Below are 24,176 nucleotides of genomic sequence, written 5' to 3' on the forward strand. Positions count from 1 at the left end.
ATCCACTCTGATTGCTACAACAACATATCTGTCAAAGAAATCCACTCTGATCGCTACAACAACATATCTGTCAAAGAAATCTACTCTGATCACTACAACAACATATCTGTCAAAGAAATCCACTCTGATCGCTATACCAACATATCTGTCAAAGAAATCCACTCTGATCGCTATACCAACATATCTGTCAAAGAAATCCACTCTGATCGCTACAACAACATATCTCTAAAAGAAATCCACTCTGATTGCTACAACAACATATCTGTCAAAGAAATCCACTCTGATCGCTACAACAACATATCTGTCAAAGAAATCCACTCTAATCGCTACAACATCATATCTGTCTAATCGCTACAACAACATATCTGTCAAAGAAATCCACTCTGATCGCTACAACAACATATCTGTCAAAGAAATCCACTCTGATCGCTACAACAACATATCTGTCAAAGAAATCCACTCTGATCGCTACAACAACATATCTGTAAAAGAAATCCACTCTGATCGCTACAACAACATATCTGCATGCACTCAAGGCCCGCCTAATGCACTGGGTTATGCTGCTGGTCAAGTAGCTGCCAAGCAGATTTAGTTTCAGTTCATTTTTAATTTTTTCGAGGTTGCGTCACTGCTTACAGACAAATCTATAAAGCCACACCATGTATGCTATATGAGTAACTGTCAGAAAGGATTTCTTCCACTAAGTGTTGCCACTCTCGTTGCCATGGGTTATTTTTCAGTGTGCCAAGTACATGCTGAACATGGGACATGGGACCTCGGTTTATCCAAATTAGATGCTCAGTTTGAATTTCCAGTCAAACTTCCGAGAAAGGGCAAGATGGTGATTTGAGCCCAGACCCTCACGGACACTGTACTGGCAGATGAGCTCAAGTGTCTTAACCATTCTGCTTCTGAAACAAGAGTGCAGGCAAAAGGACCCTGCTGACAGAGTTTCAGTTTCAGTTTCAGGAGGCGTCACTGCGCTCGGACAAATCCATATACGCTACACCACATCTGCCAAGCAGATGCCTGACCAACAGCGTAACCCAACGCGCTTAGTCAGGCCTTGAGAAAAAAAAGAAAGAAAAAAAAGGTGAATAAATAATAGATAAGCTTACATAAATAAATAAATAAATAATAATTATGATATAAAAAAAGGTAGTAGTAATGATAATTAAAAAAAAATTTTAAATATAAAAAAAACAACGGGAAAAGAGGGAAGGTGTGGTAAAGTGTGTATGGAGAAATTGTTTATGGAGAAACTGGTATTTATCCAATTAGTGTGTTAGTGAAAATGAGATTTTGGACCACCTTAGTGATATCAAACACAGAAAAATATTCTGGGAAAATATATCTGATATTACTTTACTTATATCAAAATGGTATTTATTCTTCAAAATGGATGATTTGTATCAGACAAATTTTAATAGAAGCAGGGTATGACTGTTTGGGATACTAAATTCTTCTTGGAGAGGGAATCTTTCTGCAAGAATGTCAACATTGCTTTGAGAGATAGTTTTCAAAATCTATGAAGACATGCTCTAGAGGTGAGTAGTAAATGTTTGTTTTATCAAAATTTCAAAAGTGGATTTGGTAAATCTTCTTCAGATTTCAAAGTAGTAATCATAAGCTGGAAATAGAAACATGGAGACACAAAGGCATACCACAAGAGTTACGGCTTTGTAAGGTTTGTAACATGTCTGTGATTGGGGATAAGTTTCATTTTATAATGGAATGTCCCAATAATGATCAGTTACGAAATAGGAGGCAAAAAAGTTATTTTAGCGGTAAATAAGATGATTAGATTTGCAAATGTTGCCTAGCTATACCTTTGGAGTTAAAAGACATTTGTGTTTTCTCAACTTTAATGTGACATTGTTGAGTATTTGGAAATGTTTGTTCTGGGCATGAAAATATTATTTTGCAGTAATCCTCCATACTCCAATAGGAGTGAAAGGATAATTAAAACTTGAAACTTGAAACTTGAAGCAACAGGCCTGTGTGAGCACTGTACCTACAGACTGTTGTGTTTGAGCACTGTACCTGCAGACTGTTGTGTGTGAGCACTGTACCTGTAGACTGTTGTGTGTGAGCACTGTACCTGCAGTCTGTTGTGTGTGAGCACTGTACCTGCAGTGAGCCTCGTGAGCACTGTACCTGCAGACTGTTGTGTGAGCACTGTACCTGCAGTGTGTGTGAGCACTGTACCTGCAGACTGTTGTGTGTGAGCACTGTACCTGCAGTGTGTGTGAGCACTGTACCTGCAGACTGTTGTGTGTGAGCACTGTACCTGCAGTGTGTGTGAGCACTGTACCTGCAGACTGTTGTGTGTGAGCACTGTACCTACAGACTGTTGTGTGTGAGCACTGTACCTGCAGTGTGTGTGAGCACTGTACCTGCAGACTGTTGTGTGTGAGCACTGTACCTACAGACTCTTGTGTTTGAGCACTGTACCTGCAGTGTGTGTGAGCACTGTACCTGCAGTGTGTGTGAGCACTGTACCTGCAGACTGTTGTGTGTGAGCACTGTACCTGCAGACTGTTGTGTGTGAGCACTGTACCTACAGACTCTTGTGTTTGAGCACTGTACCTGCAGTGTGTGTGAGCACTGTACCTGCAGTGTGTGTGAGCACTGTACCTACAGACTCTTGTGTTTGAGCACTGTACCTGCAGTGTGTGTGAGCACTGTACCTGCAGTGTGTGTGAGCACTGTACCTGCAGACTGTTGTGTGTGAGCACTGTACCTGCAGACTGTTGTGTGTGAGCACTGTACCTGCAGTGTGTGTGAGCACTGTACCTGCAGTGTGTGTGAGCACTGTACCTGCAGACTGTTGTGTGTGAGCACTGTACCTGCAGTGTGTGTGAGCACTGTACCTGCAGTGTGTGTGAGCACTGTACCTGCAGACTGTTGTGTGTGAGCACTGTACCTGCAGTGTGTGTGAGCACTGTACCTGCAGACTGTTGTGTGTGAGCACTGTACCTGCAGTGTGTGTGAGCACTGTACCTGCAGACTGTTGTGTGAGAGCACTGTACCTGCAGACTGTTGTGTGTGAGCACTGTACCTGCAGACTGTTGTGTGTGAGCACTGTACCTGCAGTGTGTGTGAGCACTGTACCTGCAGTGTGTGTGAGCACTGTACCTGCAGTGTGTGTGAGCACTGTACCTGCAGACTGCTGTGTGTGAGCACTGTACCTGCAGACTGTTGTTACCAGGTTCCCACACGGCTCTCAGGGTGTCCGTGCTCACCGCCTCCACCGTCAGGTCCTCTGGTCGACCTGGAGCTGAACAAAACACAACCACAATATTCATATTGTATTGTATTTTTTACTGCATTGCGTTGTATTACTCTTTTTTGTCACAACAGGTTTCTCTGTGTGCTGCACGTGTGACCTCAGTTTATCATCAGATCCAAAATCCTAGCACCCAGAGCACCACTCAAGGTCTTGTGCAGGGTGGGAGTGACAGTCTGGGATTCGAACCTGTGAGCACTTGCTCCTTTTTGGGGCGGCAAGCTGCTACTGGGCCACCACTTCAGATGGCTACTGATTATGGGGGCAAACTGAATTACATGATGTTTTTTCGCTAACGCTGTGTTGCATTGCATTGCATTGTATTTTTCATTGTACTGCTTTGCCTGGCATTGCCCTGCATTGCTTCATAATACATTTGCATTGTATTGTATTGTATTGTACTGTACTGTACTGTACTGTATTGTATTGCATTGTATTCTATTGGGGTTTTTTTGTTTTTTGTTTGGTTTCCTTGTGGGTCCTCCAACCTCCTATTTTTTTTTAACCCATTTTCGTATTTTTTCAAAACTGTTTTTCTTTCTTTAACATTCCTTCACTGAATACAAAAGCTAGTACAAAAGAGTACTTTTTACTACAGACACATCTTAAACATGTCATACAAAGCACAAAAATTAGTGGCACTTTCTATCAGAGACTTTTTAAAATTGTTTTTTTTACCAGACGAATTGTACTGTATGGCACTGCACCGCACTGCACTGGGTTGTACTGTGTACAATGTATTGTATTGCATTGCACTGTACTGTACTGTACTGCATTGTATTGTATTGTATTATACTGGAGTTGAGTGAAGGCCTAGAGGTAATGCATCCACCTAGGAAGCGAGAGAATCTGAGCGCGCTGGTTCGAATCATGGCTCAGCCGCTGATATTTTCTCCCCCTCCGCTAGACCTTGAGTGGTGGTCTAGACGCTAGTTATTCGGATGAGATGATAAATCGAGGTCCCGTGTGCAGCATGCACTTAGCTTACATAAAAGAACCCACGACAACAAAAGGTTTGTTCCTGGCAAAATTCTGTAGAAAAATCTACTTCGATAGGAAAAACAAATAAAACTGCATGCAGGAAAAAAAATTTTTAGATGGGTGGCGCTATAGTGTAGCGATGCCCTCTCCCTGGGGACAGCAGCCCGAATTTCACACAGAGAAATCTGCTGTGATAAAAAGAAATACAAATACAAATTGTATTGTACTGCACTGTATTGTATTGTACTGTACTGTATTACACATGCAAGAGAGGCATGGCCCTGCCCATGTCCCCCTGCCCAACCCCTCCACCACCTCCGCCCTCTACACACACACACACACACACACACACACACACACACACAGCAGGCAGTACCTGTGACAGCGGTGACCGGTGCAGAGCTGTTGCTGTGCTTGTCGTGAGACACCGCCCTCATGGACAGCAGGTAGCTGTGACCCGGCATCAGGTCGGTCAGGTTAAAGGTCAGCGGGTCATCTGATGAGTTGGCCACCACCGTCTGCAGACTGCCGCCCAGCTGATACTCCACCTGTGAAAGGGATCCGTTTGGGGTTTGTTTGTTTTTTCCCCGTTATCTGATCTGCAACTGCTCTCTGTCTGTCTGTCTCTGTCTTTTTGTCAGTTTCTCTTTTTCTCTCTCTCTGAGAATAACAACATTTATATGTGTGTCTCTTAGAACAACGGCAGATATGTAAGTTGGACACTGAGTTAATATCTCCTCTGTTGGAAAATAAAGATTCATTCATTCATCCATTCTGTCTCTGTCTCTCTCTCTTTTTTCTGGAAATGGAGGCATCATGATGACATCAACCAACAAGTGATAAAATAATCCAGATAAGAAGCCATGTAGAACATAACAAATCTGTGCAAAAATGGTCTCTTTGTACGTATATCTTTAGTACAAGATAAAGCTGTATAATGTCACCATGGAAATATGTAAATGAATATGTACTGTTCTGCTTACAGTATGTTGTTGTGGACTTGTCAGTATTCAGAACATCATTATGTCTTTTACCCTGTACAAATGCACACGGTACAGAAATTTTTGTACCTGTAAACCTTTGTCTGAATAAAAAAAAATGTTGGGGAAAAAAAGAAGCCATGTAAATGTATTTCGCATCTTCCTGTGAATTGTATCGTTTACTGACAGCACAGAGACTTACAGTGTGTGTGTGTGTGTGTGTGCGTGTGTGTGTAATGGACTGGTCACTGTGGGACTGCAAGCTCACAACTGGTCACCATGTAGTGGTCCTCCTTGTGTGTGTGTGTGTGTGTGTGTGTGTGTGTGTGTGTAATGGACTGGTCACTGTGGGACTGCAAGCTCACAACTGGTCACCATGTAGTGGTTCTCCTTGTGTGTGTGTGTGTGTGTAATGGACTGGTCACTGCAGAGCTGCAAGCAAACAACTGGTCACCATGTAGTGGTTCTCCTTGTGTGTGTGTGTGTGTGTGTGTGTGTGTGTGTGTGTGTGTGTGTGTGTAATGGACTGGTCACTGCAGAGCTGCAAGCAGACAACTGGTCACCATGTAGTGGTCCTGAGAACTGTTGTATCCATGTTCCCAAGTCAGCAGCACGGAGCTGGACGTTCGGTTCAGCACTTCCAGATTCTCCGGGGGAAGCGGCACTGGAACCATAGAACACGACCATCAGTCTTATAATCTGCAATCAGCTCTTTAAAGTCTGGCCTCAAAACCTACCTCGTTTCAAAAATACCCACACCCCCACCCTCAAAACCCCCCATCCCCCCCACCCCTCCCTCTTCTTGGTAAAAATGTGTCTCTGGTTTTTGCATGCATGTGTGTTTGTTAAGTTTCATCTCTCATCCCTCTGGATCTGAGCTGTGCATGCATGTGAATGGTGTGTAACTGTAAGCGCTCTGATTTGTTTCAGCACCGGATTCAGCAATATACGTAAATACTTTAGATTAAAAAAAATACATGAATACATAATAAATAACTAAATAGCTAGCTAAATAGACAGATCATCAAACTCTCTCTCTCTCTCTCTCTCTCTCTCTCTCTCTCTCCTATAATTCTGTATCATTCCAGTATCATCAAACTCTCTCTCTCTCTCTCTCTCTCTCTCTCTCTCCTATAATTTTGTATCATTCCAGTATCATCAAACTCTCTCTCTCTTTCTCTCTCTCTCTCCTATAATTCTGTATCATTCCAGTATCATCAAACACCTCCCTCTCTCTCTCTCTCTCTCTCCTATAATTTTGTATCATTCCAGTATCATCAAACACCTCTCTCTCTCTCTCTCTCTCCTATAATTTTGTATCATTCCAGTATCATCTCTCTCTCTCTCTCTCTCTCTCTCTCTCTCTCTCTCTCTCTCTCGAGTTATATTTAGAGATTTTGTTTGTTTGTTTGTTTGGTGATGAAATGCTGTTAAGCAGAATGTTGCTTTGCATTTAAGAGGATTTAAGAATTAATCCCCGTCACCCCCTTGTCAATAGACCCTTACAGGTAATGACAATAAAAATGTCAAAGTGTCAAAGTGTCTCTCTCTCTCTCTCTCTCTCTCTCTCTCCTATAATTCTGTATCATTCCAGTATCATCAAACTCTCTCTCTCTGTATTTTACATTTTGTTGTCGTTGTGTGATCACCATATTGTGTTGTTGTTTTTTTACCTCTTTCTAGAGGCCAGAGGCCTGGAGATTAAAGTTTTTGTTCTTGTTCTTGTTCTCACTCTCTCTCCCCCCTATAATTTTGTATCATTCCAGTATCATCAAACTCTCTCTCTCTCTCCATATACATACATATATATATATATATATATATATATATGTGTGTGTGTGTGTGTGTGTGTGTGTGCCACTTATTCTTTTTCTTTTATATACATATATCTATCTATCTATCTATCTATCTATCTATCTATCTATCTATATATATATATATATATATATAAAGTGCTGAGCAAGAGTGGCAGCTATGTAATGAAGGTGACACATCAGTACGAAGGGAGATAGATGCCCACATGTCAGGTGTGAAGCGCTCAATGAATAAAAGAGGGAGGCATGCCAGGTGGCCGCTCTCCAGCCTCTCTGTTATGCACTGGGTTGAGTCGACATCTGCTGTGCCTCCTGAATGGGGATTCTCTGACGTGGACTTTGTGCAGGGCATTTCAGGAAAGGGGAGAAATGCTCACTTTTATTGTCTTTTTATACTGAGGCCCTGTCAGGGGGGCTGTGCGACTGGTTTTGTCAACAGAATTGATTTGTACTACAAATGCTTTCACTATCCAGCTGCCTGGCAAAGTGCCAAGTGATAACTCATTCATTTATTTGAGTCACGCTCTGACACAGTATAAGCGTTGCTCTGACACAGTATAAGCGTTACTTAATCTATACTAGGTGTCAGTATATTTTCACAGAATCACTTTAACCACTTTTAATTACATTGTCTAGTTATTTCACGGAATCACTTTAACTACTTATAAATACATTGTACTGTACATCCCAAGAGGTAGTCTACTCAGTTCAGATTATACAAGAGGCTTTTGATAAGTATCTGAATGCACCTTCAGCGCTCTAGAACTGCCTTCCCATCTGTTGTCATCTGACTAACAGTATCAGCAGGGCCAACAGCAAAGTGAGAGCTGTATGATCAATGGCTTCTCCACTGCAGTGGGAAGTTGTTTACAGCTTAACTCTTTCCATACGAACGGCGAAAGAGACGACGTTAACAGCGTTTCACCCCCATTACCATCATCAAAATACTGCAAGCGGAAGGCTCTTATACTGAAGAGGTGAATGTTGACAAAGAATACCACAATTCTGACGACGGAAGCTAAAGGTTGGGTCATTCAGACACCCACTGGACATCCGAGGGGTCTGTGTAGAGGAGAAGAGAGAACTGGCCGTACTGAGTGAGTTAAGACTTAGTGAAGGACTATGACTCTCAAACTGGGAGGCAAGATTGCACTGGCTCTTAGTGCTGCAGCCTTGGGGGCTAGTGGCCTTTGGGAACCATCCCAATGCCAGCTGTCCTGAAACCCTCTTGGCCCAGAAAAACAATTTTGTTTGCCCGCACTTCTGGATCTTTTAAATGTTACAGGAAGATTCACACCTGGGAGGATCCAGACTGCTGTCTGTTACTTTATTTCAGGATCCTGCTGAAATTCCAGTGTTTTGTCTCCAGTTGCAATGTCCCAAACAGGAAATGATCTTCCTGTGTCATTTTTATTTTTGAGCATGTGTGTACTCCAATAAACCCTCACCCTGTTTTGCTCATTGTTCAAGTTGTGTGGGACCCAAAAGGCACAATGATTTTTCCCAACGCAAAGATGATCATGGGGAATGACATCGATACTCCCCGATGAAATGTTCAGTGTATTCTCTATTTCATCATAATTCCTGGATTCTTCAGTAACCTTACCTGGGACACCTTCTTTGGAGTAACAACAGTTACTAGACAATCACAACCATCATCATCTTGAACGCTTATCTCCAAACTCAAATTCTTTGAACCACTTGAAAACTGTCGTTCTCCATGGAGATCACATGTCAAGATTGCAAATGATGCTGTGTAAGGGCTGCATTTCCTGGAGGAGAGCCATCACCATTACCCCACACGTTGCCTTCCTGAGCAGAACAGGTCTTCAGGAACAGAATTATGTTTGGCAGCATAGCTTAGGTATCATTGCTCTATTGTATGAAGAAAATTAGGATTTTGTTGTTCTTGTAGTTTTTCTCTGTTCAGATACTTATCGACTGCCCCCCATATGCCTCCCAACATTCTGCAAAAGCCACATCAGAGCTGAGAGCATGTTCAACACAAAACTAAAAAAACAAAATTAACAACAACAAAAAAAGGCTTACAAATCAACAACAGCAAAAAAATAAAAACAATGATACCAGCGATGAACATCAGTCCAAAATAAACTTGTTGAATCAACAGGAGCAAATCAATTTAGAAATTCCTGTTTCCTTGCCAAACCCGAAAACAATCGGTTTCAGAAGAAAAGAAAGAAAAAGCCGTCATTGATTAGCTGTCATGTTTGCTGCTGATGCTACATGTACGTTCCTGCACCAGCCGTTAGGACACGATTTATGGAAAACCTAACTTTCCACAATGCAAAAATCTTCAGAACAGGGACTGATTCCAGTTTTAATCAGACAGGGTTCCCACAAACATGACTAGACAAAATTCTACGCTCTTTCCAGACCAGAATGAACACTTTCTGTACCAAACACAAAACCAGACTGAATCAAAAAGCTGTCAGCTAGACAGATGATGAAAAGATATTTGCAGATAACCTGGTAAACAGCGGAATAAATGTTCATCACTTTTGGTTTGTTCTTTTTTTTTCTTTCTTTTTTTAATGCAATAAGCTCTTTGTTGATAGATGCTGGTCAAGGGTGTCATTAAAATACCAAGACTTTTCCTGACACTGAAGGGCAACTCATATTTTTTCAGAAATTTCCCAAGCCCTGAAAAGGGTTCCCCATCTTCAAGGGCTGAACAAACCCTACTTCAAATCCCTTAGAACACTGATGATAACAGTATGCTGTAAGACTTGTCTCTGCCAAATGATGACTACATCTCCACTGGCTCCCTGTCTCACACCAAATAAAGTACAAGATCAGCACTCTATGTTATAGATGTATTCACAAGACTGTCCCTTCCTATCTCTGCGGCTGCCTTCACCTCTACACACTCCATCTCGCTCACTACGATCTCGCTCACCACTCTGTTTACGCATACCCAGATTCAAACACTCGACTGTTGGCCGCCGTTCTTTCTCTGTCTCTGGACCTTGCAATTGAAATGAACTTTCTCTTTCGCTTCATCAAGTCTCCACACTCAGTTCTTTCAAGTCTGGCCTTAAAACCCACCTCTTCCCAAAATAGCCTCCCTTGCCTGCCTCTTCCTTGTTTCTACAGTTTTAGAGTTATGCATGCGTGTGAATGACTGGTGCGAAAGCGCTTTGATTTGTCTCTGCACAAGATTCAGCGCTATATAAATACCATTATTATTATTATTACTAGTTGTAGTACTTCAGGAAGACATGCAGGAAGGAATGTGGCTGGAAACACTACAGTCCAATAACTCTTCCATCAAAAAAAGAAAGAAAAACAAGAAAAGAAAAGAATTATAATGACAATAAAACAATGAATAAAACAAACCTCACTTAAAATGATGGGATAAAAACATACAATTCTTAACAAGGCAGGAAGTTTTGCAACAATTTATATCTTTCACACACACACACAAAGACTCACATGAGTCACAGTCGCTCTCTCACACACATGTATGCACATACGCATACACACACACACACACACACAGAGAGTTACTCTCTCACACACATGTGCAAACACACACACACACACATATGTGCAAACACACACACACACACACACACACACACACACACACACACACACACACACACACACACACACAGTTACTCTCTCACACACATGTGCAAACACACACACACACACACACACACACACACACACACACACACACTCAACAGGTAAGGGGCTTTCTACCCATGTACAGGCAAGAGGAGGGAAGCTAATGATCACAACCTAATTATTAATTTAGTGGGGAAAGAGGTTGGAACATTGATTGAGATGGGAACACCACATCTGTGTGTGTGTGTGTGTGTGTGTGTGTGTGCACGCACACGTGTTCATGCGTGCGCGCGTGAGAGAGAGAAAGAGTGAAAGAGGAACAGTGTGAACATCAGAGTGTGTGCGCTGTGTTTTGTGTGTTTGTGTGCATATGTGTGAGTGTCAGTGTGTGTGTGTGTGTGTGTGTGTGTGTGTGTGTGTGTGTGTGTGTGTGTGTGTGTGTGTGTGTGTGTGTGAGTGAGTGAGTGAGTGCCAGTGTGTGTGTGTTTGTGTGTGTCTGTGTGTGTGTCTGTGTCTGTGTGTGTGTGTGTGTGTGTGTTTGAGCATTTGAAAAAGTAGAATTCATTCATCCTCCAAGAGCAAGCACACACACACACACACACACACACGAGAGAGAGAGAGAGAGAGAGAGAGAGAGAAACAATTTACTTGCATCTCTCTTCCCAACACCCATCCTCCCTCTGGGCAAAAAAGTCATCATATTTTTGCCTGTTCCACAGACAGCAGTATTGTGACCAATTGGAACCACGCCCCTCTCTTGCTCTCTCTCTCTCTCTCTCACTTCCCGCAGAATCAATCAGTCAATACCACATCTCAAAAAGGGAAAGACAACAAAAAAAAAAAAGGAAGAAAAAAAAAGACATGTACAAACATGAGCAGAATTGAAAAAATATGCCCTGTCGATCAGGCAAAAAACATCTCTCTCTCTCTCTCTCTCTCCCTCTCTCTCACATTATCTTCATCCATCCAATCTTCCTTCGCTGTCTTCACTCACAGACAGACACAAAAGCCACAAAACAATATATATATACACACACACACATATATCTATATGTACACACACATACATACACACACGCGTGCGCACACACACACACGCGCGCGCACACACGCGCGCGCACACACACATTTCCATCTTTCTTCTCCAGTCTTGGTATGGATACTTATATAGTGCCTATCCTCGGTCACAGACCAAGCTCCAAGCACTTTACAAACTCGGGAGTCATTGCACAACAGGCTGCCTACCTGGGTAGAGCCATCTGACAGCTGTCATTGGGTGCTCATCATTCGTTTCTTGTGTTATTCAATCAGATTTCAGGCATGCACACATACACACTCAAAACAGACATGAAACGTTTCATGTGCATGACCGTTTTGTTAATTTGCCCCGCCATGTAGGCAGCCATACTCCATTTTCGGGGGTACTTCAGTGTACAGTTCAGTTACAACCAAGCATTCAAACCCCATTCCCACCACACGAAAAACAAAAATAAAAACAAAAAACAAAAAAACAAACACAATAAATAGGTAACTCCATCTTCAGTATAAACTATTTTTAAAAAGAAAAAAAACTATCAATCTTCAGTGTTACATAAAAAAAAGGGGAAGAAATGGTCATCAATATACGCGATAATACCCCTCCAAGTGCCTCCCAACACAGAACAGAGACTCCACCCTCAACAGGCCTCACACTCGACAACACCACATCACTGAGGACAGTTCACCCCACACTTTCCAGTCCCCAGGCGTGCCTGGTGTCCTCCACAGGAGGGGTCATCTCCCTGGACAAGCCAGACAACACCATCAGTCAGAGCATGGAGAAAATGGTGGGCGGTGTGTGTCTGCCCCTCCTCTTCCTCATCTCCCTCCCCTGCAACCTCCTCAACATGGCCGTCTTCTGGAAGCAGGGGCTGCGACGGCGTGTCAACCTCTGCCTCTTCTACCTCTCCCTCATCGACACGCTCCACATGCTCAACAACTTTACCTTCAACCTCGACAGGCTGCTCCACTCCTTCGCTCACACCGCACAGTTCGGTCCCATGCTGGAGCTCATCGTCGACTATCACCTGGTGGGCTTTCAGGGATTTGCCTCTCTCTCAGAGTTCATTTCCATGGTGATTGCCTGCGAGAGGTGTCTGTGCGTGGTCAGTCCTCTTCGTTCACGCACTGTTCTGAAGACGAAAACCATGGCAGCCATACTGGCGGTGGGCACCGCCATCATCATGACCTTGTACACACTGCTGGGCCTGCGATGGGACGTGATCTGTGTGCTTGACCCCGACACCAACACCACGTCAGAAGCCCTCTTCACCAGCCCCTTTTATTCCCAAAACAAAGCTCACATGGACATCCTGTCGCTCTTTGTGGGGACCATCCAGTCGTTTATCTACGTGGCCATTGTGGTGGTGACAACGACGGTAACATATGTGAAGCTGAAGAAAATGATGGTGTGGAGAAAGGAGCGGTCCTCATCCAAGGTGTCTTCAAGGGAAGTGGCCCTCACCCGCACGCTCATCGCCATTTCTGTTCTCTTTGTCATCTGCTCCACTCCCATCATCATCAATGGCATGACAATCGTGTTAGTGCCTGAAATGAGTGTCAGCGGACAATACTACAACCTCATCAACCTTTTACTCAGCCTGTATAAACTAGCCTCCTTTTTCAATGCCACCTTCAACTTCTTTGTCTTCTGTTTTCTGGGATCCAAATACAAGGACACTCTCAGGACGCTCTTCCGCTGCAGAATTTGAACTTCAGAACTGGGAACAAGGGCAGGAGGACAAAGTGACAGCCCTGAACAGGGCACATCCCAGCAGTGGCACAGCAGGTTCCGCTTTAAGGTCACCCACTTATTGTCTTAGTTGGCCTTGTCCTGTCATCGTCTTGTCTTGTATTACTCTTTTGTCACAACAGATTTCCTGATGTGAAATTCAGGCTGCTCTCTCCAGGGAGACCGCAACTTTAAGTGCAGCACACCAAAATAATTTTCTTTTTTTTCTGCTTGCAAGTATATTTGTTTTCCTATCAAAGTGAATTTTTCTACAGGAGATATAACACTGCCACCCCGTCACTTCAGTGGTGTTCAACGGCACTGTTTTGGTTCTCACATACAAGACACTGCAGGCGGCAAAGCACCTGTCAACAGTTTTCTTTGTCAAAGTTCCAGCACACTGAGCATCCAGCAAAAGGATGATCATTGTCACTTTATCACATGCTCCAGTGACAGCCTTTCTGTCTCTATCACCAATAGTCTCTATGGTGGCACAAATTCTTCACAGCCACGGCAGAGCATGCAGCAGAGATACCCAAATGAGGATGCCAAAACTGCAGCACAGAAGAGCAACGGACTGAAGGCTCTTTCCTGTTTTGTCACCATAACCAACAGGAAAAATGGTATGTACACTGGAACGATGCTGTCGAAGCATTTTTCAAATGATCCACTTTGGTTTCTGACGCAAAACAAGACTGTGCTCTATGATCTCTTTCATGTCTGTCATCGTATCCTGGTGACATCAAGGTCAAGAAAGAGACACCTGCCCACTGGTAACACATTACCTGAGCAACACTGAGTTGAAAGCATGTATGTGCCTACATATATCAATTGAGATCATGCGGATGATGATATTCCAAGCACTGGCTGAAACGTTCAGGCACTGTGTGTGCTGGCAAACAGTCACAGTTGTAATGTATATCTATCTATCTATCTATCTATATATATATATATCTCTGTGTGTGTGTGTGTGTGTGTATTCACTTCCACACAATGACTAAGATTCAAACACTGCCAGAATGTCTATAAGATCCAGGTACTGTCACAAAATGTCTAAAAGATTCGGACACTGCCACAGAATGTCTATAAGATTCAGACAACACCACAGAATGTCTGTAAGATTCAGACAATGCCACATTATGTCTATAAGATTCAGACAATGCCACAGAATGTCTATAAGATCCAGGTACTGTCACAAAATGTCTATAAGATTCAGACACTGCCACATAATGTCTATAAGATTCAGACAATGCCACAAAATGTCTATAAGATTCAGACACTGTCACAGATTGTCTATAAGATTCAGACAATGCCACAGAATGTCTATAAGATTCAGACAACACCACAGAATGTCTATACGATTCAGACAATGCCACATAATGTCTATAAGATGCAGGTACTGTCACAAAATGTCTATGAGATTCAGACACTGCCACAGAATGTTTTTAAGATTCAGGCACTGTCACAAAATGTCAGTAAGATTCAGACACTGCCACAGAATGTCTATAAGATTCAGGCACTGTCACAAAATGTCAGTAAGATTCAGACACTGCCACAGAATGTCTATAAGATTCAGACACTGTCACAGAATGTCTATATGATTCAGACAACGCCACAGAATGTCTACAAGATTCAGACACTGCCACATAATGTCTGCAAGATTCAGACGCTGTCACAGAATGTCTATAAGATTCAGACACTGCCACAGAATGTCTGCAAGATTCAGACACTGTCACAGAATGTCTATAAGATTCAGACACTGCCACAGAATGTCTGCAAGATTCAGACACTGTCACAGAATGTCTATAAGATTCAGACACTGTCACAGAATGTCTACAAGATTCAGGCACAGTCACAGAATGTCTACAAGATTCAGACACTGCCACAGAATGTCTACATGATTCAGACACTGTCACAGAATGTCTATAAGATTCAGACACTGCCACAGAATGTCTACAAGATTCAGACACTGTCACAGAATGTCTACATGATTCAGACACTGTCACAGAATGTCTACAAGATTCAGACAACTCCACAGAATGTCTATAAGATTCAGGCACAGCCACAGAATATCTCTATGTGGTACACACATGCACACTAACCGATGTCCTACAGGACAGAAAGATTCACTTTTGAGTCACCATGAAGTCTTGAGTGTGGGATCAGAGTCAGGATGATATCGGATGCCCCCAAGTTGCTATGCTTTCTGAAAGCACTTGAGATCATCTGAAATACACCCTGTACATAATGCCATATAATTTGTTCCACGCACAGAGAACATCGCTGTATACAAACACATTTATTACCAGTGACAAAATAAGAGGACTGCATCATTCATAAGACAGGCTGGACGGACACTGTGAAGAGGCAAAGAAGAAGACAACCAGTAAAAAAAAAATTTTTAATAAATAAAAACAACCCCTGGTGATGAGTGCCAACGCAATGTGGTCAGAAGAACATTAGAGTGGCGAAAACAGGAAAACTTGTGTCGAAACCGACGTTCCTGCCAGCGGTTTGCAGACCTCACCTGGGTGTTGGTGCAGCCACTCACTTCCCAATTCAGGTGAAGGAGTTTTGATGACATCGACTTCCAGGTGGGAGTCACCATCCACCACCACCCCTCCTCACTCCTTATGGAGCCCCTACACTCATCCTCCACCGCTCTTACAGTACTGCTGTCATGGCCTGGCTTCGCTGACGAAGATCTAGGAAGGGCGTTGTCCACGTCTGATGCAGGCACGCTCATGGCTGACAAGGCCAATGCGGGAAAAGCAGAGTCGGCCGCAGCGGTTGCAAGGGAAAGTCTGGTCTGGGTTCGCGGCTGCAGCGTCGTGGTTCTTCCTCCTTCTGCGTTTGTCCTCAAGGCTGGCCCTGCGGTTGTTTTCGAAGGAGGAGACAGCTTGGTGGATGGTGCGTCGCCAAGTCTCTCGATCAGTGGCTACTGCGGACCACTGGCGATGGTCAATGTGACAGGCACCGAGAGCTTTCTTCAAGGAGTCTTTGTATCTCTTCTTGGGTGCTCCTCTGTCACGGTGGCCAGTGGACAGTTCGCCATACAGCACGATCTTGGGCAGGCGGTGGTCCTCCATCCTGGACACGTGCCCTGCCCAACGTAGCTGGGTCTTTAGCAGCACTGCCTCGATGCTGATAGTCTTTGCCTGCTCCAGGACCTCGACATTTGTGATGTAGTCACTCCAGTGGATGCTGAGGATGGTGCGAAGGCAGTGCTGGTGGAAGCGATCAAGCAGTCGTATGTGGTGCCGGTAGGTGACCCAGGTTTCGGAGCCATACAACAGGGTGGGCAGTACAACAGCTCTGTACACGCTGATCTTTGTGTCTTTCTTCAGGTGTTTGTTGTTCCACACTCTCTTGTACAGCCTGCCGAATGCGCTGTTTGCCTTTGCAAGTCTGTTGTCGATCTCCTTGTCGATCTTGGCGTCAGACGAGATGGTGCAGCCTAGGTAGCTGAACTAGTACTGCTGTACAGCAGGCTGTTCATACCCACCTTGGATTTTAGCCAGGGGGTCAAATCTGGCTAACGCAGATTAACACCGGTGTCTTTGTAGACTTGCCAGGAACACCGCTCAGAGGTAAACTTCACAAGTCAGAACTGACCCCCACGCCCCAGCTGGATTTTATCCTACACCCCTTAACCTCTTTGTAATGGATTCAGTAACGGCTAGCCCAGAATGATCCCCCTTCCATACCAACAGCATGATTAAACCCATAGTAAAGGAGTAGTTTCCAGCATGGGGGGGAGCATGAGGGGGGTAGGGGGGGGAGGGGAGGTCAATCTTGACCAGCCACAAATTATCCTGGGGGTCACTTGAGACTAGCCCAGATTGACCCTGGGATAAAACCTAGCAGGGGGGTTTATCCTGAGGGCTGTCACACGGGCAGCCTTTCACTGCTGAGCCTCCCTAGTCCATCCCTGACAGGCCTCAAACCGACCATGGAAAGGGAAAAGGCATGGAGGGATGGTTGCCACACGTTTCGCCATTGCTTTGATCTCCAAAAACCAATCCCCTCCTTTTTCCCCCGTCGTTCTATCAGCAGGGTCGTTTCACCTACACACTTGTATCGGAAACTTCTTCTTCTTCTTCTGCGTTTGTGGGCTACAACTCCCACGTTCACTCGTATGCACACGAGTGGGCTTTTAAGTGTATGACCGTTTTTACCCAGCCATGTAGGCAGCCATACTCCATTTTCAGGGGTGTGAATGCTGGGTATGTTCTTGTTTCCATAACCCACCGAACGCTGATATGGATTACAGGATCTTTAACGTGCGTATTTGATCTTCTGCGTGTGTATACACACGAAGGGTGTTCAGGCACTAGCAGGTCTGCACATACGTTGACCTGGGAGATCGTAAAAATCTCCACCCTTCACCCACCAGGCGCTGTCACCGTGATTCGAACCCGGGACCCTCAGATTGACAGTCCAACGCTTAACCACTTGGCTACTGCGCCTGCATCGGAAACAAAATGGTTAAGAAGCTTATCTGCCACTACAGTGTCCATGAGGGTCTGCGCTCAATCCCCAGCCTCACCCTTTCTCCCACGTTTGACCGGAAAAGTCAAACAGAGCATCTACATGATCTAGTCATTCAGAAAAAAAAACCCAGGTCCAGTATGCAGCATGCACGTGGCCCATGGCAACGTAATTGCTGTCCTCCGGCAAAATTCTGTAAAAGAAGTATCACAATCAGTAACTCAAGGAGGCGTCGCTGCATTCGGACAAATCCATATACGCTACACCACATCTGCTAAGCAGATTTCTGACCAGCACTGTAACCCAATGTGCTTAGTCCGGCCTTCCATGCATACATAAATGTATAGATAGGTAGACAGATTGATAGACAGATAGATAGATATAAGAAAAAAAAAACTGCCCCTAAAAAACTAAACAGATAAATAAAACAGAGCACCAAACTCACCTGTCACAATGTCGCGGTGGAATATCTTGTCCTCCGTGGAGTTCCCGTCCCTGAACAGGAGGAACGTGTACGACACGCCTGGAAGCAGGTTGCCCGTGCTGTAGTTCAACCGGCCGCCAAGCGCGTCGTCAAAGGGCGTGTAGTAGAACGCATCGAAGAAGAAAAAGCCGATGCTGCGGTGCCAGGTGACCTGATAGGAGGTGGCGTTGCCCTCCACGCTCCACTCCAGGGTGACCGTGGACTCAGTGGCCGTCAGCACAGGGTTCAGATCCTGGCTGAGACTACAGGGTGGCAGGAGGCACACCTGCAACAGGTAGCAACCACGTCTTGTGTTAGCTGTGCGTACAGGTGTGGTGGGTGTGTGTGGGTGTGGGTGTGGGGTGGATGAGGAGGGCGGGTGGATGTGTGTGTGTGTGTGTGTGTGTGTGTGTGTGTGTGTGTGTGACTGTGTGTGTGTGTGTGTGTGTGTGTGTGTGACTGTGTGTGTGACTGTGTGTGTGTGACTCTGTGTGTGTGACTCTGTGTGTGTGACTTGTCTGTGACTGGGGGGGGGGGGGGGGAAGGAGAGAGGGGTGGCTCTAATGTGAGTGTGTGTGATTGTACTTATCACTAAGACTATTCGTCTTCTAAAGGGTTCGTGGGCTGCAACTCCCATGTTCACTCATGTATGTATGAGAGGGCTTTTACATGTATGCCTGTTTCTACCACACCATGCATGGAGCCATACTCCTTTTTGACTCACTTGTGTAAACAAAGTGAGTCTATGTTTTAACCCGGTGTTCGGTTGTCTGTGTGTGTGTGTGTGTGTCCGTGTGTCTGTGTGTCTGTGTGTCCGTGGTAAACTTTAACATTGACATTTTCTCTGCAAATACTTTGTCAGTTGACACCAAATTAGGCATAAAAATAGGAAAAATTCAGTTCTTTCCAGTCATCTTGTTTAAAACAATATTGCACCTCTGGGATGGGCACAAAAAAAAAAATAATGAAGCCTAATTATATGCAAACTGCATTTACTGTTATATTTATATTTTTTGTATTCTCTAAACTTGGCACTTTGATCTGATATTCGACCCAACAACAAGAGCAGTCATTATTATCATTTTTTGTTCAAACAGGAACTTCTTTTGCTAAGCATGGAAGTTTTATTTATTTTGCAAATGTTTTGGTGCAGAGGGTAAAGAAGGGAAATTACTCTGTAATTATGCTAGGGGACTTAATTTGCTTTACACTGATCTTTCTCACCTTAAGCATTACATTTTGAAATTATACTCAATACATAAAAAGCTTGTGTGTTTTACTCTCAGTCACAAGTGAGTCTTGAAGGCCTTGCCTCTCTTGTTTTTTTTTATGTTTTTTTTTTTTTTTTAAGGTAGACTATTATTCAAACTCATATTTAAGTGTATGACCATTGTTACCCCACAATGTTGGGAGCCATACTCCATTTTCTGAGGTAGACTATTAGAATAGAATAGAATATGTCTTTATTACCAAGTGCACTGGGGTCACAAGGAATACGGGGGGGGGGGGGGGGGGGGGGATATTACATAATAACAAGATACGAAAATAAATTGAAAATCATACACAAGCACAGATACAGTAGAAATCAGGATACATACAAGTGCATATCAATATAAAAACTTGTGCATACTCACACATGCACACACTGCACACACACACACACAGACAGACAGACACACACACACATGCACACACGCACACTCAAACTCTCTCTCTCTCTCTCTCTCTCTCTCTCTCTCACACACACACACACACACACACACACACAAACTCTCTCTCTCTCTCTCTCTCTCTCTCACACACACACACACACACACACACACACACACACACACACGTTTGAACAGAAGCTGCATATTACATGTGGATGGGGCTGATGACTAGATCTTCAGGTAGATGGTTATTATTCAAACTCGTATAAGTGTATGACTGTTTTTACCCCACCATCGTCACAGAAGATACAACATCACTGCCCTGGTGGCCATACTCCAGGTAGACTTTATCTAAATGCATAGATAATTATACTGTAATGTAGTATACCATGTTCCCCACCCATGAGGGGCAATGGCTTCATACAAGTTTCAGTCTCAGTTTCAGTAGCTCAAGGAGGCGTCACTGCGTTCGGACAAATCCATATACGCTACACCACATCTGAACAGCGTAACCCAACGCCCTTCATACAAATAAACTATCAGTCTGTGTGTGTGCAGTGATGCTGCGTTTATGGTCATACACATTACTCCGTCCAGTACTGTCAGATAAGACTTCACCATTAATCAATTCAACTTGTTTTTCTTAATGTTATTTTTGTTTCTGGTTTGTTTTTGTTTTTTTCCTGTTTGTTTTGGGTTTTTTAAGTTGCTAACAGATTTTATTGGTTAAAAATATTATTTTAGTAGGCGGCATGGTAGTCGATTTGGGAGGAACTACAACAGTCTGTTAGGTGTTGGACTTGTGATCCAGTGTTCGTCAGTGACCAGGGTTCAAAGCCCCCTTTCGGCATGGTGTTGTGACCTTGGGAAAGGCACCAAAATCTGACTTTCTTCACTCCACCCAGGTGAGAATGGGGAAACTGACTTCGGTCATCGGAAGGTTAAAACAGCGGAAGGAGAGAACTGGCCCCTGTCTTCCTACACCATGCCCCTAGACACAGTGGATACAGAGAACTGGGCCCTTCCTATACCATGCCCCTAGACACAGTGGATACAGAGAACTGGCCCCTGTCTTCCTATACCATGCCCCTAGACAGTGGATACAGAGAACTGGGCCCTTCCTATACCATGCCCCTAGACAGAGTGGATACAGAGAACTGGCCCCTGTCTTCCTATACCATGCCCCTAGACACAATGGATACAGAGAACTGGGCCCTTCCTATACCATGCCCCTAGACACAGTGGATACAGAGAACTGGGCCCTTCCTATACCATGCCCCTAGACACAGTGGATACAGAGAACTGGGCCCTGTCTTCCTATACCATGCCCCTAGACACAGTGGATACAGAGAACTGGGCCCTTCCTTCCTATACCATGCCCCTAGACACAGTGGATACAGAGAACTGGGCCCTTCCTATACCATGCCCCTAGACACAGTGGATACAGAGAACTGGGCCCTTCCTATACCATGCCCCTAGACACAGTGGATACAAAATCACTGCCCCAATAGCCATAAAAGGCTATAGGATCTTTCATCTTAACCTTCATTCATTTTAGCATTGGTGAAAGGCAACTGCTTTGCGGGCATAATTATAGTTACCATTCAAAGCTGCTCAGCTTTCTCACACAGCAAATCATGCAAGTGTTGTGGTTCTGCTGCATGACGATGCCACTCAAAATCTATCACTGTCAGTGTCTGGTCTACTTGACACTGCAACGGTCATGTGGAGTTTTCACTACTGACTGATGTGTTACGCCTTAAATAGCAGACTGAGTGCACATGCTTTGAGCCGTCATAGTGTTCTGCGGTTTCGTGTAGGTCCTTGTTGAGACACTAGCACAGATCCTCAGTAACATCAATCAGCATGTAATTAATAGCAACATGATAATGGTACAATTTATGCACAATAGCAACATGTCTTAATAATCAATAAAACTTATCCACTCCTGATCTACCCTTACAAGCAATAAAATATAATTCAGTCACTTTACAGGCTTAACAAACATACACAGCTGGCTGAATTTGAAAAGGCTTCATGATCTCCCCCCCCCCCCCCCCACTCTCTCCCAATTCTTCTTCTCTCTCTCTCTCTCCCCCTCTCACCCCTCTCTCTCACACTCTCTCCCAGTTCTTCTCTCTCACGCACGCGCGTGCACACGCACGCTCTCTCTCTCTGAAAATATGTTCATTTTATTTTGTCAGTATGTCAGTATGACGAAATATGATGCACACTTAATCCAGAGATGAGATTTGGTACATGTCTATACATCGTCATATTCTCTCTCCCTCCCTCCCACCCCCCCCCTCCCCTCTCACACTCACTCCCCAATCCTCTGTTTCTCCCCAACCCCTCTCTTCCCCCCCCCCCCCGCCTTCTTTGTCCTGGATTTGCTCCTTCTTCACTAACTGCACGGTTCCCCTTAAATCAGTCCAGGTATACAAATAATATCATTATAAAAAAACAAAAACAAGAATCTATCTGTTTAAAACCAGTCTGGCACACTCAGGGGGGACACTTTGGAACTCCTTACCAGAATACATAAAAAATATAAGCAGTATCAGCTCATTTAAATCAGCTTACAAAACTTTCCTTTTTAAAAGCCTAAACTCAAAGGTAACACATCACAATATCTGATTTATTCTCTTCAAGTCAATAACTGTGGGTTGTTTTTGGGGTTTTTTTTTTCGGTTTTTTTTGTTTTGTTTTTTTGTGTGTTTTTTTCTGATAATGTTTGGTTGTCTCACTGATGTCCTAGTTTGTGTGCGAGTAGTATATCATGCCTGACTTTTTTTTTTCTTTCTTCATTTTTTTTTTCCTATCTCCCTTTGTAACATTTTTTCCCCCAAGTGTGCGAGTGTGTATGTAATTTTGTTTGTGGTCGATCGATTATCCCTCCACCCCCTTACCTTCCTTCTTTTTATTTTTTTTTTATTTTTATTTATTTATTTTTTTAATAGTACTTATTTTTTTCCTTTTCTTGTACTTGATCATTGCGAATTTGTGCATGTTTTTTTGTTTTTGTTTTTGTTTTTGTTGTTGTTGTTTTTGTGTGCATGCGTGCGTGCATGCGTGCGTGCATGCGTGTGTGTGTGTGTGTGTGTGTGTGTGTGTGTGTGTTTTCTTCTTTTTTCTCTCTTTGTCCAGGGCTGGGTGGGAAAAAGCATGTGTACTTGCTTATCTCATTACCCTGGTAAAATAAAATTTCCTTTCATTTCATTCTGAGACACTACTTCGCTTTATTTCATCTATTTGTAAACAGGATGTAAATTGTATGGTGATACAAACACACAGACATAGCAAAGTACATATAAATTATCAATATACGTGTTTACCAGTGTAATGTGCTCTCTCTCTCTCTCTCTCTCTCTCTCTCTCTCTTGTTCTGTTTGTGTGAAACTATGTTTACTTTATTTCATCCATTTGTCAAACATGAAATAATGCAATGCACACTCAAACCAGAGATAAGACTCGGCACACATTTCAATGTCATCCCTCCCTCCCTACCCCCCCCCCCCCCTCTCTCTCTCTCTTTCACCCCTCCCCCCCCCCCCCCACCCCCCCCCCCCCCCAACCACCACCCCCTATGTGTGTGTGTGTGTGTGTGTCTGTGTGTGTGTGTGTATGTGCGAGAGAGAGAGAGAGAGAGAGAAACTACCTTGTTCACTTTATTTCATCCACTGGTAAACATGAAACTGAAAACTGGTATGTACACTCAAAACCAGGGACGTGACCAAGTACACACACCAGTGTAATCCTCAACCCTCAGAATCATAAGTCTACAGATCTGACTACGCTTTCTTGAACCCCCGAACACATGTCAGATTCTTTTCACATCATTCCACCCACCCACCCCTTACTGGCACTACCACTGACTGAACTGGACCACCTCACATAATCATCAAGACTAAACTGAACCCAGGGCAAGAATAAATAAAAAAACCTGGAGGAAGTCGAGTGCAGCCAGGAAGAAGAAATTGGGGGAGGTTGTTGAAACAGTTAGTTCTAACCTTTCCACGAAGGTCCTTTCTTTCACACAGCCTTTCCCTCTGACTGGTTCCTCAGAACACACACACACACACACACACACACACAGAGAGAGACTCAACATACACACACATGCACATTCATAACGTACACAC

At 43.9% G+C, this 24,176-nt stretch overlaps 1 protein-coding gene across 4 annotated transcripts in view; it reads right to left on the bottom strand.

Moving 5' to 3' along the window:
* LOC143298324 (tyrosine-protein phosphatase 10D-like) overlaps window positions 1-24,176 on the bottom strand; it is a 120,351-nt gene that overhangs the window by 80,731 nt on the left and 15,444 nt on the right. For all 4 annotated transcript variants that reach the window (XM_076611167.1, XM_076611166.1, XM_076611165.1 and 1 more), the window contains exons 2-5: window positions 18,365-18,668; window positions 5,814-5,914; window positions 4,647-4,818; window positions 3,192-3,280 (exon numbers count right to left, since the gene is read on the bottom strand). In XM_076611167.1, the coding sequence (XP_076467282.1) occupies window positions 3,192-3,280; window positions 4,647-4,818; window positions 5,814-5,914; window positions 18,365-18,668 (666 nt within the window). The remainder of the gene's footprint in view (window positions 1-3,191; window positions 3,281-4,646; window positions 4,819-5,813; window positions 5,915-18,364; window positions 18,669-24,176) is intronic.

The sequence above is a fragment of the Babylonia areolata genome, chromosome 23 (assembly GCF_041734735.1).
Source record: "Babylonia areolata isolate BAREFJ2019XMU chromosome 23, ASM4173473v1, whole genome shotgun sequence".
In the NCBI taxonomy this organism is placed as follows: domain Eukaryota; kingdom Metazoa; phylum Mollusca; class Gastropoda; order Neogastropoda; family Buccinidae; genus Babylonia; species Babylonia areolata.